General features: G+C 40.3%; 1 protein-coding gene across 6 annotated transcripts in view; it reads right to left on the bottom strand.

Moving 5' to 3' along the window:
• ZNF804A (zinc finger protein 804A) overlaps window positions 1-20,192 on the bottom strand; it is a 234,693-nt gene that overhangs the window by 44,081 nt on the left and 170,420 nt on the right. For 2 of the 6 annotated variants that reach the window (XM_073306105.1, XM_073306101.1), the window contains exon 2: window positions 18,032-18,073. The exons of the other annotated variants lie outside the window; for them this stretch is intronic. Coding sequence is in view for 1 of the 2 variants with exons in the window: in XM_073306101.1 (XP_073162202.1) it covers window positions 18,032-18,040 (9 nt within the window). In the remaining variant the exon portion in view is untranslated. The remainder of the gene's footprint in view (window positions 1-18,031; window positions 18,074-20,192) is intronic. 6 annotated transcript variants of the gene reach the window in all.

Genomic DNA, 20,192 nt, shown 5'->3' with positions numbered 1-20,192 from the left:
TATAAACCTGTGATTACTGGTCCCAGGTCTCACAGCTGTGCTAATCCTTCCATACTGCATTACACAGACTTTCTCCCAAGTCTTGGTGGAATTCAGGCTCTGAGAGCTGCCTTCACTTCCCCTCTAAACCAGGTTGGCTTTTTAACCAACACAGCCTTCTAACTTGATTGTGGGATTGTGACTTTGGGGGCATGTAGCAAAGTGTTCTTAAATAATTCCCAATTATCATCACATTTTTTTATTTAAAATCTTCCTCCCAGATGATTTGATTCATAATTGCTTTCTGAAACTGGCCCTTTAAAACAGTCAACTATATATATCTTTGGTTTAGGCTTTATTCTGTTTGCACATTATAAATGTGATCTAGTCATAATCACCTGTTTCTAAGTTACCATTAATTTTAGCTCTGTGATCAGTTCCTCTTTATCTGTCAATATGAGGGCTAATATAGAATTCCCCCCATAATAGATGCAAATCAATTTATGAGTTATGAAATTGCCATCTATATTATTTAAAATTCCAGGCATGTTTTAATACTGGCAGCATGAGAATTCCCACATAAGTCACTCAAATTGAAGTCCCCCATGATCCCCTTTTTTTCCCTACACAATATAGATAGGTTCATAAAGAAAAGGTCCTCCTGTTCCCTAGTGTGATTTGGTGGTCTGCAGCAGACACCTAATACTAATACTCCATCTTGTGCTTTATGTGTTAGGACATGATTCATAAGTATTCGTGATCATTTTCTTCTGAGTCATCAGTGACTCGGAACAGGTCACGTCATTCTGACAAGTGCCATTCCCCTCACCATTTACCCACTTCGATATTTCCTAAAATCAATGGTGTTAACATTCCAATCATGGGAATCATCCCACCAGATTTCAGTAATACCAACTAGATATAATCTATGCTCAGTAATGAGTGATTCTAATTCCTCTTGTTTGGTACCAATATTCTAGCATTGGTGTATAGACAATTAAAGAATTTCTTCTTTTCATGTTTGGTTCCTTGATTAATTTTGTTCTCAACATCTCAGTTTTGTGCTGAGGGTTCAGATATTCCCTCTTTTTCCCTCTCCTTTTTGCTACTCGTTTAACATGCTCCTGCCTACACTGTGTGGCTGAGGGTGTGTGCATGTCTTTGACATCTACATAGCATGTCAGGAACTGTGGAGGTAAAACAGGCTGGAGTTTCTCATATGGGTAAATGCTCACCAGCATGAAAGCAAAAGTAGCCCTAGGGTGTCAGGATGGCCATACGACTTTCCCTTATAGTTCTGATTTAAGGAGTGATTTACTAACAAACATTTTAGAATAATTAATTTAATATCTGACCCCAGTTATAACAGACCAAATTTTTCCCTCTAGTATTTATTTTTAAATACATTTTTTTAATTTAACCTCGCTGGGTCATTAACTCTTTCTAAATTTTGCTGCCATGAGCATTAGTCTGCAAATGTGAATTGACTGTATACATAGTAATTTGGTTCTTTCTCCATTTTCCATGTCCTAGTACAGGTTCTTTATACTCAGCATTTTGACCAAGCCCCTTTAAAAACATAGTGGTTGTTGCTTCTGTGCATCTCTTTTTCAAAACAAATTGCAATTTCCTGTATTTAACTATGGCCTCAGTAAAGTCAACCTGTGGAACTCCTTGCCTGAGGAGGCTCTGTGATCAGTGAAGGCTAGGATCACAACAGGGTTTAAAAGGGAACTGGATAAATTCATGGAGGTTAAGTCCATTAATGGCTATTAGCCAGGATGGGTAGGGAATGGTGTCCCTAGCTTCTGTTTGTCAGAGGGTGGAGACGGATGGCAGGAAAGAGACCACTTGATCATTATCTGTTAGGTTCACTCCCTCTGGGGCATCTGGCATTGGCCACTGTCAGTAGACAGGATACTGGGCAAGATGGACCTTAGGTCTGACCCAGCATGTCCATTCTTATGTTCTTATGTTCTAAAATTAATAGATAACTTCTACATTCTTCACACAGTGCTATTTTATGTTTACTATACTTCACTAAAGAATTTCCCAAGGAAATTAGATATTGGTTATTTTCTTTTGTTTTACCATATTTTATCTTCAATAATCAAATCCAAATAATCCATTGCATAACTATTATTATATAAAAAAACCACCTATGATTTAAAAAAATGGAAAAAAGTAAGACTAATAATTAAGACCATATCTTATAAGATGAATTGTATGAACCAGAACTATATTTTAATTCAGAACTTGTTTTTCGCTTTATGACTGAGTGGTAGCAATGTCAATGAATATATCAGGACAGACTTTCCTCTTTAATGCACCCCAGAAGAACTAAGGACTGAATATGACTCTGTAAGCCCAGGGTAAATGTGCCCTTGACTACAGATCACTAGGATATGTTATGAAAAAAATATTGAGTTCTTCATTCAATTAAAAGGTCACCCTAACCTCATTTCATTCTTAAATGCAGAGGACAGTTTCTAAGGTACATAATGTAATTTCCCTGCCCACAAAAGCTATGTTGCTTATATAAGAAACTAATTTCCTGTTCTAAATACAAATTTCTCCAATAAAAAGGTGAGATTCACATTAAAAAAAACCCCATAAAGCAACGTCTAGCACATTATACTCCTAAATCTAAGCTGTTCATATGTCCAAATCTTTGAAAATAGACAGAGAAGCACATAAAAAACTATCCACATGACACATAAATAAGTGCTGAAATTAACCAGGTGGACTTACCCTGTAATTCAACCATACAGAAGATGGATTTAAAATGTCTACACTCAACACGATAGCCTGAAGACAGCCATGGTTAAAATACTACACCGTAAAGCAGAAAATAAGAACAACAACAAATATCTCACCATTTTATTAATCAAAATTGTTACTTCTTTGTGGGGGGGAGAAGTGCTTTAAGCCCTTCTCCCGACTATTCTATAGGACACATATGGAAACAAAGAAAAATATTAGCTAGCCCTGAAATAATGTCTTCAAACCATGACAGCAAAAACCTTGTTCAAGCTTTTCAAACACCACAAAAATATTCCATCTCCCAACAACCACCCTGTGCAAATGCAACTCTTGGCATTTTCAGACACTTAAACAAGCCTTACCTCAGGACTCTGTCATTAATATATTTTTGCAGAACAGGCATGTGGTTCCTCACACACATGGTTTACACTATTAAACTGAAGCAGCTACCAGTGTTGACATATAATTTGGCAGAAGAGCTCTTCAGCTCATCCTTTAATCATATTAGCTGTGTTCCTTTGACACTCCCGCTCTTCCGTTCTCAGCTATGCAATTTTTTGATAGTCTTATGGTGAAAACATCCATAAGGGAGAAAAGAATAAAACAATTTAGTTATTATGCAGTTTATTCTCATGTGGCGCCGTATAAACTCCACAAGAACCAATTCATGAAGTTTCCTCTATTGTAGGTGTGTGTTGTTCCTCTATTCTCCCCTTGCCCTATCACTTGGAAACCTTTAGATTTCAAAGAGCTGTTCCGAGGCACCCTGCCTTCACACAGTCACCCATGATGTAGTCTGTGAATACAACTCCTGAAGAAGTCCAGGGTGTTGGGGGATCATTCATCTGCTGCTCCAGGACTTCTGGTGCACTTAATATTTGAGGGTACAGTGAATTATATTGTTGTGCTCTGCAAGTGGGGGTGGGAGGAGAATCCATCAGAGACCTACCACCTCTAGCCCCATCCCTATCTCCAGAATTCCAGCATCACAGAACTACTATTGGGAATCCATAGGGTTCGGCAAAAGGAGGGAGCATGCAACACAAGTGACAATTTTCTTCTTCTGCAGCTCCTGGCCAGGTTCCTGGGCTTGAGCTCCCCCTGTTTGTGGAAGCAGGGAAAAGTGTGTAGTCCTTTGCTGAAATTTCTCACCATTTCATTTTTTTTCATCATAACTCTTACTCATTGCACTCTTTCCTCGGCATGGGGCATAGTGATCCTTCCACTCTGGCTGTTCAGAAAGTTTCTGGACTTAACAGAGAGAAATGTGTACTACAAGAAAGACTTGTTTGAAATGTGTCAATTGTTCCACAAATTCCCCGTTTCCTCCCTACCCCCCCCCCTCCGTACTCCTAGAAGGATATGCCACTTATGGTACAAAACACATACAGTGACAAAGAGCCATATGTTCCCCTTTGTAGGAAACATACAGAAAGAGCTAAAACCCATAAAAATCTACTACAAAAGTAGGCAGCACAAACCAGTGAATGCGTGTCACACAACCTGTAGCAGGTAGTTACTGTGATAGGGCATCTGTAACTATGGTTGTGTCCACACTGCACACCACTGGTGGTGGCATGTAGGTTATGTGTAGCTACACGCTGCAGTGAGAAGCAGGCTGCATGCACACACTGCTGTTTGTAGCTCCCTGCTGCTTGCCCCCTTCCGGAGCCTTTCTCCACTGCCAGAGTATTTCCTGGCAGCAGGGAAAGACTCCAGCAGCAGGGAGGCAGCTAAACATTCCTTACAGTGTGTAAAGTACACACACTTCACACACCCCTGCCACAGATATAAGTAGCAGCGTAGATGGGAGAGGCACTGCTTGAGCATGCAGAGAGCCATGTAGGGTACATACCCTAAAGATTTGGGTGTGTCTTTACTTGCCTAAGCAGTGCCTCACCATCTGCACTGCTATTTATATCTGTGGCAGGGGTGTGTGAAGTGTGTGTACTTTACACACTGTAAGGAATGTGCAGTGTACACATACCCTAAGTGAAAGCATACTGTAGTGGGCATAATAATAGAGGATGGAGAGTCAGGACATCCATGTTCCTTTGCTGGTTCTGCCACAGACTTAATCTGTGACCTTGGGCGTTTAACAATCTCTCTATGCTTCAGATTCTTTACCTGTAAAATGGAGTTAATTCACCACTAATATTAAATAACATTGATTTTTAGTCTGCTTTTTGTACCTTTGGGAGAAGGTCCATGCTCCCAGTTTGTGGGTGATCATTCATGTTTAAATTTCAACTTTATGTAGTTAAGAGTAGCTGCATAAATATACAGACATCACAGTTGTCAGCAGGGATTGAACACACAATCTTCAGCCTCAAAGCCATAGGCCTCTACCACTTGAACTAAGGGAGAATTATTCATAACTTGATTATTCAATCAACTTTTCAAACTTAGTTATAGACAAACGCTCCAATGATTATAACTTATATAGCAAGTTTTATGTTTCAATCTTTAGCCAGGATACATTCTGCTTAGGATGTGATTCTCCACTTGATTCCATGCAGGGAGATGCATGCACTTATGCAGAGTCCCACTTACTTTAATGGAGCTCTATATTTGTACACTAGTACTCTGATATGCAACATAGTGAAGGATCAGGGGCTTAAATACTATGTTTCGCTAACAGTTGACACTGGTGTTATTGAGTGTCTTAAAGTAGCTGAATTAAAAGCCATCTTTTGATGTAGTGTCACTGGGCAATAACTTATAGAACCTACTGTACTTAGTTCTACTGAATTGCAGGAAGTTGTGTTTTCTATGGTCTTTCCAATCTGTACTGACTTCCAGTCCTTTGCTGTTCAATAATGTATTATAATGGATAGAATCCTATCCTGTACCAATATTCTAAATAGGGAGAAGAGGGCTGGGAACTTATTTGTTATTTTTCTACCCTAAAAGTTGAAGGTGTTATTGACAGCTTTGGGCAAATGCCTAAAATAGAGTTGAAGAAAAATTACTTTCTCTACTTGTACTCTTCACTTTAAAAAACCTCATACCCTATACCATTCAGAAAACAGCACATGTGCAGAACAGCCTTCCTTCACTATTTTCAAAATGCCCTCTACCTCTGATTTTCAGTGCTTTTTGAGAAAGCTACCAATACTTTATTGTTTTAGCTTGTCTAGCAAATACAAACATTTGCTTAACAATTTCAAGTGCCATTTAATAGCTGAAAAGAAAGAAAGCTGATATAAAAATCTAGGTTTAGATGCATCACTGTTCCCCTGCTGCACTGAATGACTTATTGACTAAAATTCAATGCCTGATGCATTATATGTAGTTAAGTATGTGTAACACAGATATGAGGTAGGTTTATTGTTCATAACTCTGCCCAGTTAAGTATTGCAAGTCCCAGCATTTTTCACTATCGAAAATAGAAGCTGCATAATTATGATTTCATCTAACATTTTCCATAAGAGCAATATTTCAGGTGAGATTGTGCGTAGCAGTTTTATGTCCTTTAAATAACTGTTGAAGTGTCAGCTTTTCTGGTTAGACAATCTTTGCAGTTTGAGGATGATCTGTTCTGTGGAATGCCTAGGTGTTACATAGCTGGTAACACTGTCAATCAACTCACAGGAAGAAATAGTTCTGCAAAGCTAGAGTAGTTGTAATGACAAAAGAGAAATGTGATGATAAAGGTGGAGTAAACTTCAGAAATGCGTCCTTTTGCTGTGCTGCTGAACATTTTAGCCATGTAATTTGGCATTTCAGAGACAGTGTTGGATGACAGATTAAGTGATATAAAAGTATTGATGTTCCTAAACAAGCAGACACATTAGAACAGTTAATACTTCCGTAAAAAAACCCAGATGTTACAGAACAAATCAGGTCTCCTTACCCAGAAACACATCACAATGATGATTTGAACTCTATCTTCTGCCTGTGGCAATATCACTAAATATATATAACATTCTTTGAGATTCCTGCTGACTCTTAATATACCAGCTGGTGTCCTACATTGAGAACATCTGCAACTTGCATCCAGATCTCTCAGTCTAGCACCAGTGATGGCACTGCGATTTTTACTTCCACTATAAACAAATTACACAGTATAGGACACATGGTAATAGACGTTGGTTGGATGGTTCCTCTCCTGTTCACAGTCTCCTCTCCCATCCTACAATCACTTAATTGACATCACTGTAGCAACCCTTGCTTCCATGAAAAGTAATATTAGGCAAATATTTAATGTATTCAGTTTCTATTACTTTGATTTAATGGCTGGAAACAAAGGGGAGTCCATAGACTACCAGAAAATAAATGCCCAATGCTTCTCAGGGGACCCAGACACCATGGTGTGAGAAAAGCTACTATAAATAAAGTATGGTATAAATAATATAGGTTTGTATTCATTTAAACAACTTGATACTGCATTTGTACAATTTAACTATGTTTTGATCTTTAACAATGACTCTCTGACTGTGATTGCAGGGGAAGTGACTTCAGCTACCTCAGTCTTAACGTCATGCTCAAGCACATTAAGAGTTTTCAGCCATTCTTTTAGTACTAGCAACATTTTGATTTGTAGAAGAGGCTTGAGTTGTATAGTACAAGAAGAATATAATACTCAAAGCCCCTTGTACTGTGCAATACAGTAGATCTAAATTATATGACAAGGCCACGGGAATTATATGACCAGGCCTATCATGGCCAAGAACGCTACACCATCAGCCGCCTGCTGCCACAACTCCCTCCCTTTCAGAGATGGCCTACAATAGCCTTGCCTGCAGTGCTAAGTTAACCCCCAGACAGCTTTTACAATTTAGCTCTAGCTCCCTTCCCTCCCTGAGGGGCTTACTGCATCTTCTGGAAGTAGATTGTGGCTAGGGAGCTGCTGGAGTTAAAAATGGGCAGGGGGAAGGGCTATATACACTTGTCCTTCAGAATTCCTAAACTGAGCAGACATTTTGGAATACTGCAGGGCAGGGACATTCCAATCTGCAGAACTTCCAAGGTGCACAGCAGGGGCAGTCACGGCAGGTGCCCCTACTATCTTATAGTGGAACTCTCAAGGCATGCAGGAGGGAGTCTCTCTTCTGCCCACCATAGGAAGGTAGCAGTTGAAGAAAGCACCTGTCTAGAAGTGCTCTCAAAGTTGGTCAGAAAAAGAAAAGAGAAGGTCAGGCACCTTCTCCAAAAGCCTCCCCCCTGCTGCCTGCATTTTCTTTGGCTTCCTTAACCATTGTGTGGTCCTCTCTCCACCATCCCACAAGGTCTCTGGGTCTGTCATTTCTGCAGCACAGATAGGGACAGTTATTCACACAACCACATTGTTTTGTATTATACACCAGGGACCATACTGGAAAAAATAGCATTACTGTCCTAAATTCCATCTACAAAGCAACCTCCACCTTCTTGAAACACGAAAACAAGTCACGGTAGATTTTTATGTTCATCCCTCCACATTCTTACATGCTTTTATCAGCATGAAATAGTCAATAATATTGACACAAACTTCTGCTCTTATATTTCAGAAGTATCAACCCCTTGAAATGGAGAGGTAATTCAGATGTCTCTAATGGATGTTGTTTCAAACTCACTGCGGACTCAGGAAGAAAGAACTGAATTGGATACACTTGTGTTACATTTTAAGGTTATCTTTGCCATTATATCTGCTAAAGATTTTTTTTTAAATGAAAGGTTAGATTCTGAAGCAGAAGATCACAGCCTCCAGAAAAAGAACCACTTTACGAACCCACTGTAAGCTGTCCTAAATATTCTGCTGCTAGATTGGTTTTTAACATTGTAAAACATGAAATTAAGACAATCCATTATTTTGCATTCTACTTATCTAAGGCTGATTAGTGCAAATTTATTTTCACACAATTCAGTCTTAGACATAACCACAATCCAGGCATAAGTGATTTTGTATGACAGTGAAAATAATACTGCTTTTTAGTGCAAAAATAAAACTTTGCACTTACACACATCAAAGAATTTTATGTAACTTTTGGGTGATATAGCATTTGCTTCACCACTTCTCTCCTAGTGCAACACATCTCCTAGGGAAAAGCACATGGAGACCCAGATTTCAGTCACTGAGGGTTTTCAGCAAGGATTGCAGAGGGTAAACCTCCCCAAAATCAAGTAAAAAAAACCCCAAAGAATGAACTTAATTCTGAAGTACAAACTTTATAAAACCTTATAATGATACAAAAACATAGTAATAGCTTAATTTCTACTACATAGCAAGGGTATTTCATAATCCATATACAGTTATACATAAATATAAAGAAAAGAAAAAAATAGTCCCTAAACAAGTTAGTCCCTACAGAAACACAGTGAAAAGTAACTCTGAGTTCCAAAAGCTTAGGTTGAGTTCCCCTGGGTCTCAGTTAGAGTCTTTGTTCATCAGTTCTACACAGTCTGCTGAGTCAAAAGCTCTGCAATATCTTCCTTCTTCTTGCTTGTGGAAATCTCCAACTGAAACCCAGTTAGACTCAGTTCCCTCCTCTGCTGGAATAGTTCAGTTAGCTAGTCAGTTAATAAATTAACTAACCAATCAGTATTAAGTATATAAATTACTAACCCTGTTACAAGAAAAATACAAAACTAAGAAAATATAGATGACTTTTTCTCCATCATCACATTTAAATAACAGTTGATAACCACTACAGGTTAAGGCAATTTGACCAAAATCAAATAACATTCAAGGTATACGATTAAAATGAAAGAAATTAGTTTTCCCTCCCAATTTCTCATTTCTGTAGCTAGAACTGCCAGGGCCACTCTGCTGGAAAGTTAACAATATCACTAATCTGAAAAATGCTTCAGAGGGAAACCAGCCTGCTTCTGCTCCTGTGGCTGAGCTTCTCCTAACCCACACAGGTCACATGTTTTCTTGTAAAGCAGCTGTCCCAACTACTTGCCCTCAGTGGATTCCATTAGTTCAGCTACAGGGAGCCTATTGAGCATGTCCAAGACGACCACATCTAGTTCCAGAAACTTCTGGGCATGGAATGCTAATTGCGTATCTGCCTACCAACAATGACCCAGACACAACTCATTCCTCTCCCCGTTCTCCTCTCAACATATCTTAAAGAGATCTCTCCCTATTCGGCATTAGGTTACCCTTACAGAAATCAGTGGAAGGTACTGGAAATAAGTGATACATCAGGGTCACTCCTTTCACCAATTAAATGTAACCACTGTTGGAGTAGCAGATGGCAGCTGTTTAAGAGTGCACACCAGTTCTATACAACTGTTTAGAACAGGAAGTGAAGAAGAACATTGTAATTAGTTGAAGCTGCAGGGGAGATTAATGTAACAGAATCTAATTACCTGACTTGGAATTTGGCCTATACACCAGAGTTAACACCCTTGTACTTAAGAAAAGTGGTATAGAACTTTAATTAGCACAACGGTTAAGGTCTTGGTTTTATGCTGCAAAGACAGCAACTCCAGCAGCACAATGGAGGGGAAAGTGCCATCTATTGAAGAATCAGCTCTTCTTGTAGACAACAGATGCTAATTGGATGTCTCTTATCAGAGTTCTGAGCTGCCCCAACCCTGCTCAGCTGGTGAGAGCTGATGAGAGCAGAACACAGGGTGGTACAGCTAATAGCTTTACTGTAGAGTCCCAGTTCTTTAATGAACGGCAAATACGCAGGTCTTAATAAATAAGAGCCTTATGCTTATGCTTGGAAACTGAAACACATTATTTAATTTTTGCTCTCTCTCTGCAACAGTGAGTATTGAGCTACCATTATTAATAGAAAACATACTTGTGACAGAGGACAAAATTGTAACCTTTGATGTAAGAATTAAACTGACAAAGCCATTATGGAAGAACAACCAGTCAAAGTACGACAGTCACAAATGCACAACTTTTAAAAGCTGAAAAGAGCTGCCAAGGTGTCAAGACAGGAGAAAAGCCAGCATAATTAACATAATCTATTGGGACGGAAAAAAGCAGAATTTGTTTTTGGACAATTACAGATTAATAAATGGAAGTGTCAGTTTCTGTATAGTTATTTCTAAAGCACCCATTAAAATGTACTAAAGGCCAAAACCTCTGAAAGTCTCTGGCATATTAGGGCGCACACTATCATTATTTCATATTTCAAGTAATTTTATTGTCAATGATAGCAGTTATAAACGTGCAAGAAAATGTTTTCCTCAGCAGAACCACACCGTTTGCTCTACCGAGAATATTTGTGCGGCCTTCTGACAATAACCCACAGGCAACCATTATTTTAATTTTGCACTATTGCCAGTGTACACTTTTTTCCCCGAAGATAGACAGACACACACAGAACAATATCACAGAATACCGATTTAATTCTTCACCAACAATGAAGTTCACGGCTGTGCAGTGGATCAGCAAATGGTGTATGCACCATCTAAGTTCAGCTGAAGCCCTATTTTTGTACTGGCCTCTGCACATGGGTGAGTTTTATCCCAAGGTCCAAATCCTGCTAACTCTCACTTCTTCACGTGATCATTAGATTTAAGTCAATAGGCCCCTCTGAAGAGCCCAAACCTTCGAAGGAAACTGAACTTTTGATAGTCACATGAAAGCCCACTGCAGTTCCTTTGTGAGCAGTAGTTGATCCCACGTTACTCTAAGCTATGGCTACACTAGATGCTAGGAGTGTTTGATTCTACAGCTCATGTATACATACTCATACAGGGGCTCATCGAGCGAGCACATCTATATGTAGTTGTGGAGCCATGGTAGCACTTGTAGCAGCACAGGGGCATGGCTGAGCTGTACTGAGTACAAACCTGCCTGAAACTGGTGGAGGTCTGGAGCCTCCTGGAGGGTCGAAAACAGGTTTCAGAGTGTCCACCAAGAAGGGCGGGGGTTAGACTCGCTGGAGCCCAGGGCAGAAAGCCAAAGCCCTGCCACCTGGGGCTGAAGCCAAAGACTGAGCGACTCACGGTGCGGGACCCTGGGCAATTGTCCTGCTTGCTACTCCCTAACACTGGTCCTGGCTTTTATATACAGAAAACCAGCTGTTGTGGCACTGGTGGGCCATGGAGTTTGTATATCATGTTGGGGTGTGGGGTGGGAGGCTCAAAAAGAAAAGGTGGAGAACCCCTGATCTACATGATCACATCCCAAGCTGGCAATGTAGACATAGCCTTACTGTATTCAAAGTAGCCCTTTCCTAAGAGTTTTACAAGAGTTCTTATACTTTTCTCATGCTATTATTTATGGTGTTCTTCTCGAAACCTGAACATTCTATTTCATTCAACACTGGTCCTTTTCTTTTTCTGTTTGGCCACTCTTTGGCTCTTCCCTTCTTGCCATCTCTTTCTTATGGAAGATAATTTGACATGACTTTGCCTTGCTTACTTTCTTGTTAATTGGGTCAGGTTTGTCAGCAGATTCATCTTTCTTCTGCTGTTAGCTGTCTAGTTATGCAGAACCAAAGCAAAGGGTACTTCATAATAAGAAGTGGCTACTTTAAAAGCAAATTCCTTAGCAACAGAGCTGTGGATGTAAATGTGTCAGATAATTAGAATTTTCAGAGTAATGCCAATCAAATTGTAATTGCTGCCTGTTACTAAAAGTAAAAAATATTTGGAACCATCATGTTATTATCAGAGGGTTTGGTACCACTACCTATTATTGGTTGCCTGACACGTCTCTTTATAAGATCTTGCTTTCAGTAGCTTATAACTTTGCTAAACTTCAACTCTTTGACTGAGATTTTACATGCTGGGTGTCTACCTCAGGCTGAATTGTTTTAGAAAATTTCAGCAAAACCGAATCAGTAATTTCTGAGAATGAGGCGAGGGTGGAAAACTGCATCGTTGTGCCCATAATAAACCATTTTGGTGATCTTTCCTTTGAAAAGTTCTAATGCCCTTGTGTTTTGGACCAGGTCTGAAATTTGGATGTGTGGTTGCCTTGTTGCCAAATTTGCCCATGTTATAATCCTTTGAAAAATGGCAATTTGCACATGCTCAATAGAGATTTCTTAGATTTGAGCAGCTAAATTCACTGAAAATTCTGTCTGTACTGAGCCTTCTTCAGCCTGTGGACAAGCAGGACTTCCCTGCAATTGCAGCTCTGGGTTTCTCTGGGCTGTGTCAGGTCCAATCACCTGAACTGGGAGCAGAGAGCCTGTTTTTTCTGGGCTCAGGAAGTGTGAAGGATGAAGGTTCCTGATTCAAATGCAGAGGGGACAAGAACCTGACCTCCAGCGATCTTGGGGGAATAGACTGGGCTGAGGGAGACTGGGCCCAGAGGCTGACAGGAAGGCAAGGAAAACTGGGATGGGGAGTTGCACTGCGGAGGGAGAAGGGGGAGGGGAGGGAGGAAGGCTGGGAACCTGAGAGACACTGGGAATGAGAACCAGTGGGGTGAGGGAATGAAGTGAAGGGGGAGGGAAGACAGATCTGACAAGAAGCCAGGGTGTGAGGGGAGAACTGGGACAGCCCGAGCAAAGAGACAGCCCTCTGAGGGGGTGACACTGAGAGTCTGGATGAGAAGCCTAGGGAGGGAAATTGGGGTCTGGGAGCAGGAGGAGAGAGACAGATCAGATGAGGAACCAGGAGGGGGTGGAGTTTAGACTTTCGGAACAAGGATCAAGAGATTGGGAGAACTGGGAATGGCCAGGCAAGAAGACTGGCAGTGGGAAAGGAAACAGACTGGGAGTGCAGAAGGGGAGAGAGGACTTGGGGCAAGGAGCCTGGGAGGAGGAGCCTGAGAAGTGGAGACTGTGACTGCTGAGGGTGAGAAGATTGGCACAAGGAGCCAGGGGTGAGAAAGAGACAGGACATGGATGGCAACAGATTGGAGGGGATGGGGCACAAGAGGGTCATACTTGGGGGGAATGGGCAGAAGATTCTGTGCGCACTGTAACACCTCCTTTCAGAGTATAGTATGGAACTGAAGTATGGAACTTGAATCTCACCATTCCTCTGCTGTCACCCCACCTATGTGAACCCCACTGGCAAAGTGTTCTATTCCCTTCTAGTGCTGGCCCACACAGAGGGTAACATGGTACTCTATTAGCTCACGAGGTGGAGATCCATGCAGTGGATCCAAAGGTTCCAACCCTGCTGATGATGTATGTGGGTGTCAACATGATCCCACATGATGGGAATTTCTTTTAATTATTTTAAAATCTAGGAAATCACACTCTCATGAAATGTACAGGATGAACCTGCTCTGGAGGACTGGGTAATGAGAGAGACTGTTGACAGTAGGACCCCTGCTTCATTTGTTGCAGAAGTTGGAAGGGATGTCCTAGGCACAGAAAGGTGAAGTAACTGGCACCAGATCACAAAGCAGGACTAGGATGCAGGTTAGCTGACACCCAATCTACTAGACCACACTGTGCAGTTAATGAGGTAGAGGCTTTCACGAGAAGGAGGAAGGATGATGTCATGGTAGAGTCACTTAAGTGCTGCCCGGGGGAACTGCATTCTCTTCCTGCCTTTGGCACAGAGTTCCTGTGTGATGCTAGTCAAGTCAGGTAAACCAAACTTTTCATAGGTGGTCACTAATTGTGTATACCGACTCTTCTGGGTGACACACTTGAAACCCTGTGGTCTGCTCTGCAAAAGTGCTGACCACCCTCAGTTGCAACTGAAGTCAATGTGAACTATGCTTTGACCATATAAAGTGTTATGTAATGCTGACTACCCTGAAAAATCAAGTCTCAGGTTTCCCAAATTGGGCACCCACAATTAGCATATACTTTTGACCTTATGCTCTCAGTTCCTTATTTGGGTGGCGTGAAAATACATGAATATTTGCGAAGCACTCAACACCTCAGAAAAGTCCAGGAGGAACTTAATAATTCTGACTTCAGAGCAGGGGTTGAGCAGTCGGTAGTAAACAAGGCATGGGGTACACACTGAAAACAAAATACTGACTAGCTGCTCATTAAGTGAACACTGGCCATCCTGCGCACTGTAGAAAAAATAGTATGTGATTATGTAATTAAAGGCTGTAGCATAATGCATATGCACAAGGTAGCACAGGAAACCTAAATTTCGAGTGCTTGACTTTCCAATCTTAATGATGCTTGTAATGTAGTTTTTGTATGTGTTACACACTGTATAGACAAAGCAAACATTTACCATTTGCTATGGCTTGTCTTTAGTACTGTGCTAAATCAGCGCTGCTGCAATTGATGCAGTGATGTCAGTTTAGCGCATGTGGTGAAGATGCACTAAAATCAACGGGAGCACGCTCTCCCATCTATGTAATTAATCTGGCTGCGTCAGTGGAAGAGCATTTCCCATCGACATAGCATGGTGTATATACCACATTAAGTCGATGTAAGTTATGTCATCTGTGGGGGGAGGTTTGTTCATATCTAGAGTTACCTGATAGCAACTGTGAAAAAATGGGATGGGGGTGGGGGGTAATAGGTGCCTACATAAGAAAAAGTCCCAGAAAATGGGACTGTCCTTTAAAAACGGGACATCTGGTCACCCTATTCATATCCCTGAGCAACGTAACTTGCATCAACTTAAGCGGCAGTATAGACAAGCCCCATCTGATCCTTCCCTCCTTTTGCCTGTGACATTTTGCCTGTCCTTAACTTTAATTTTAAGCAATTTGGGAGCAGGCACCGTATCTACCCATGTGTTTGTATGCAACATAGCATAAGGAGTCACTGATCTAGACTGGGACCTCTGGGTGCTACTGCAATACAAATAGTTAATGATAATAGCAACAAACAAAAGGGAAGTAGGGAAAAATCTGCATCTAAGAAGAAAGTCTTCTCTTCATTTCATGTCATAGAAAGGTTATAAGATTTTCAGCAGTTGGAAGAGGAAGGTTGGCTAAGTTTATAATATCTGCTTTTAATGTTAATGTTTGGTAGTGTTAGCATATCATGATGACAAGATGAAGCTATACCAGAGCAGCTGGGCATTTAAAAGTAGCTGCATTAATCATTAATGAATTTGAATTAATAGTATTTATTATTTATTATTTGTATTACAATAATGCCCAGAGGACTCAGTCAGATCTAATTTATGACAAGATGCAGCAAGGTGGTATAACACACAAGCAGAGGAAAGAGAAGGGTAACAGTGAGCAGAAGGCATGCTGGCACAGTTAGATTCAGGTTCTCTCTTTTTAAAAAATATATATAAACAAACAGGAGACATTAATTATCTTAGCTGTTCTATACCTAACTATTATTCGTTGTCAGTTTACCCTATGTGATACAGTAGAAGTGAATTTGGAGGAAGCATTTGAAGGGTTTCTGCTTTACAGATTAGTTTAGGGAGACTGCTTGTCAAATGTGCACCATGGAAGAAAGCACAGTGGTGATCATGGGAGAAATTGACAATTGGGTAATAAAATATTGCATTATTGGCAGAGAGGAATCAGAGAGACAATAAAATATGAGTAAACAATTCAGGAAGGGCTAAGTTATGAAAGGCTTTGAAGGTAAGGTCAATAACTTGTATTTGATACTGTGACAAAGGGTGTGGGGACTGGCATGATTATAGTTATGGAAGTAAAATATGATAGCAGAAGTGATTTGAATGGCCCCGAGACATGTGAATGTCAGGAAGGGCTGCAAAGAAAAGATTGCTGTAAGTAAGACAGGAAATGCTAATAGCCAGGGTAGAAGTATGAGGTTGAAACTTTCATATTAAAGAAGATTTGTAAGTAAACAGACTATTTCTACCTCTTCAGAAAATTACAGGCTGCTGAGTGAAAGTGGAAACATTGGTATACAGGTTTAATATTCTATTTGCATTCACCTTGATTCCAACAGAACTAAATATTCTATATACTTTTCCAGTATGTCCATGTTTATTCTAAACACACCTCATTACAGCCAATAATCCAGTTAGGAAAACAGTATATATTAGACAAGAACAAACCTTCATTGGCTAGGAAATTGATAAGAAATGATATACAATATCTTTCCAGTAATTTATAATTACTAAAAAATGCATTTTTATGGCTTCTTTGGTAATGAGAAAATAAAAGTGGCTAGAATTTGCAAGAAAATTGCATGTGTAGTATTATACTTTACTCAATAATATCCCAACATAAACTGACAAATTGAAGTCCTGAATTTAAGGAGTCTAAATTTCCTGGGACAGCTCCTACCAAATAGCAAATCATTGCTTGGCATGTACCTTATGAGTAATATGAGTACTAAAAGGAAACTAAATTACAACTCTTGCCATTTCAGAAAACATTGCATGAGTTCTCCCCCTAATTGTTAGTCTCTAAGGTGCCACAAGTACTCCTTTTCTATTTGTGAATACAGACTAACACGGCTGCTACTCTGAAACCGGAAAATAAAGTATGTTAATAACTAATACAAATTGATTTACTTTATTTTACAAGTTTCAGAGTAGCAGCTGTGTTAGTCTGTATCTGCAAAAAGAAAAGGAGTACTTGTGGCACCTTAGATACTAATAAATTTGTTAGTCTCTAAGGTGCCACAAGTATTCCTTTTCTTCTTTCATTTTACAAGTATTTCTAATAAAGCAGTGCAACATCAGTCATTTACAAATGTTCAATGCCGGCATGTTATTAAAGGAGAACCAGCAGAACAAAACATTTTTTTTATAATTGGTTTTGTGCTTTCTTGCCTGTGTGATATATAAAGAAGACCTGAAATAAATGTTGTGTATCTAGATTGATCAATCAATATTAGTCCATTCTATGGGTGGATGCTAATAATTACAAAGAGGGAAAATATTACCATCACTTTTCACAGTCCTTTTAGAGTTGATACAATTTAGAATTTTGGCTGTAAAGCAGAATAGTCAATTGCTAAATGTAATGATATTTCCTTTCTTTTTCATGTGATTTGCAAAAATAACAGACCAAATTCAATCCTGGTGTAAATCCATTGGACCCCTTCCCTCTCCCCCCTGCAGCACTCCAGGTCTCAGATTTGCACTTAGATTTCAGCAGCACTTCAGAGGGGGCATGTCAGGACGCTGGTGTTACTATGTCTCCACCCCTGCACAGGGGCAGATTAGCGCAGAGCAGTAGTACTGTAGAGAGCACTGCCTGTATCATTTATTTTAAATGTAAGAAGTGTATTTCCTTCTGCACCCAGGAAGCATTATGTCCTATAGAGCATTAAAAGTGCAACCTGCTGCATTACCTTGTCTTTCAAAAGACATAATTTAGACTTTAATTTTATTTATAGAGCAACTCCTATGCACCAGGGAGGCAAGGCCAATTTCCAAAAAAAGCCATGTCTGTTAGCCCAGTATCTCTAAAATAAACTCATACTTGGCATTCTCTTTCTGCCTTTATGCTCTGGTCACATCCTTACATTTTAGCAGAGTGGTGATCTTGATTTCTGTGCCTCACCTTCGTCATGGTTCAGTGCTGTGCTGTCGTTCGGCAATCTTGCTTTTCTCCCGGGAACAGCAATGTCAGCATTTTTTTAAATGGAGTGGAAGGAAGAAATAACAGAGTTCTACTGAAACATTTCTGTCCCTTTCAGGTTTCAGAGTAGCAGCCGTGTTAGTCTGTATTCACAAAAAGAAAATGAGGACTTGTGGCACCTTAAAGACTAACCAATTTATTTGAGCATAAGCTTTCATAAGCATCGAATGCATCCGATGAAGTGAGCTGTAGCTCACGAAAGCCTAAGCTCAAATAAATTGGTTAGTCTCTAAGGTGCCACAAGTCCTCCTTTTCTTTATCCCTTTCAAACACTACAAATCAGACATTGTGTGGTGGAAGTACATAATGAACATGCTCAAACTTGATAATACTCCTTATAATTGTAACTACTGATGTTAATACATCAAAAGCTACATTTAAAAATCATAAAGACTTATAAATCATAATATATATATATATATATATATATATATATATATATATATATATATATATATATATATAAAATAGAATCACAGAATATCAGGGTTGGAAGGGACCTCAGGAGGTCATCTAGTCCAACCCCCTGCTCAAAGCAGGACCAATCCCCAACTAAATCATCCCAGCCAGGGCTTTGTCAAGCCTGACCTTAAAAACCTCAAAGGAAGGAGATTCCAGCACCTCCCTAGATAACCCATTCCAGGGCAACAAAGCCCATTGCCAACTGTGTCCACATAACTATTCAGGGGACGCCATCATAGGGCCTAATCACATCAGCCACACTATCAGAGGCTTGTTCACCTGCACATCTACCGATGTGATATGTGCCAGCAATGCCCCTTTGCCATGTACATTGGCCAAACCGGACAGTCTCTACATAAAAGAATAAATGGACACAAATCAGACGTCAAGAATTATAACATTTAAAAACCAGTCGGAGAACACTTCAAACTCTCTGGTCACTCGATTACAGACCTAAAAGTCACAATATTACAACAAAGAAACTTCAAAAACAGACTCCAATGAGAGACTGCTGAATTGGAATTAATTTGCAAACCGGACACCATTAAATTAGGCTTGAATAAAGACTGGGAGTGGATGGGTCATTACACAAAGTAAAACTATTTCCCCATGTTTATTTGTCCCCACTACTGTTCCTCACACATTCTGGTCAACTGCTGGAAATGGCCCACCTTGATTATCACTACAAAAGGTTTTTTTTCTCTCCTGCTGGTAATAGCTCACCTTTCCTGATCACGCTCATTACAGTGTGTATGGTAACATCCATTGTTTCATGTTCTCTGTGTACATAAAATCCCCCTACTGTATTTTCCACTGCATGAATCCGATGAAGTTAGCTGTAGCTCACGAAAGCTTATGCTCAAATAAATTTGTTAGGCTCTAAGGTGCCCCAAGTACTCCTTTTCTTTTTGTGGATACAGACTAACATGGCTGCTACTCTGAAACCTGGCATTCCAGTGCTTCACCACCCTCCTAGTGAAAAAGTTTTTCCTAATATCCAACCTAAACCTCCCCCACTGCAACTTGAGACCATTACCCCTTGTTCTGTCATCTACTACCACTGACAACAGTCTAGATCCATCCTCTTTGGAACCCCCTTTCAGGTAGGTTGACTCATATCCAGCTTCTCGTCCACTGTAACCCCTAGGTCCTTTTCTGCAAAACTGCTGCCTAGCCATTTGGTCCCTAGTCTGTAGCGGTGAATGGGATTTTTCCATCCTAAGTGCAGGACTCTGCACTTGTCTTTGTTGAACCTCATCAGATTTCTTTTGGCCCAATCCTCTAATTTGTCTAGCGCCCTCTGTATCCTATCCTTACCCTCCAGCGTATCCACCACTCCTCCCAGTTTAGTGTCATCTGCAAACTTGCTGAGGGTGCAATCCACGCCATCCTCCAGATCATCAATGAAGATATTGAACAAAACCCGCCCCAGGACCGACCCTTGGGGCACTCCGCTTAATACCGGCTGCCAACTAGACATGGAGCCATGAATCACTACCCGTTGAGCCCAACGATCGAGCCAGCTTTCTATCCACCTTATAGTCCATTCATCTAGCCCATACTTCTTTAACTTGCTGGCAGAATACTGTGGGAGAATGTATCAAAAGCTTTGCTAAAGTCA

The sequence above is a fragment of the Lepidochelys kempii genome, chromosome 11 (genome assembly GCF_965140265.1).
Source record: "Lepidochelys kempii isolate rLepKem1 chromosome 11, rLepKem1.hap2, whole genome shotgun sequence".
Classification (NCBI taxonomy): Eukaryota; Metazoa; Chordata; order Testudines; family Cheloniidae; genus Lepidochelys; species Lepidochelys kempii.
Note: the sequence above shows the minus strand (reverse complement) of the source record. Positions and strands in the feature narration are given on the sequence as shown.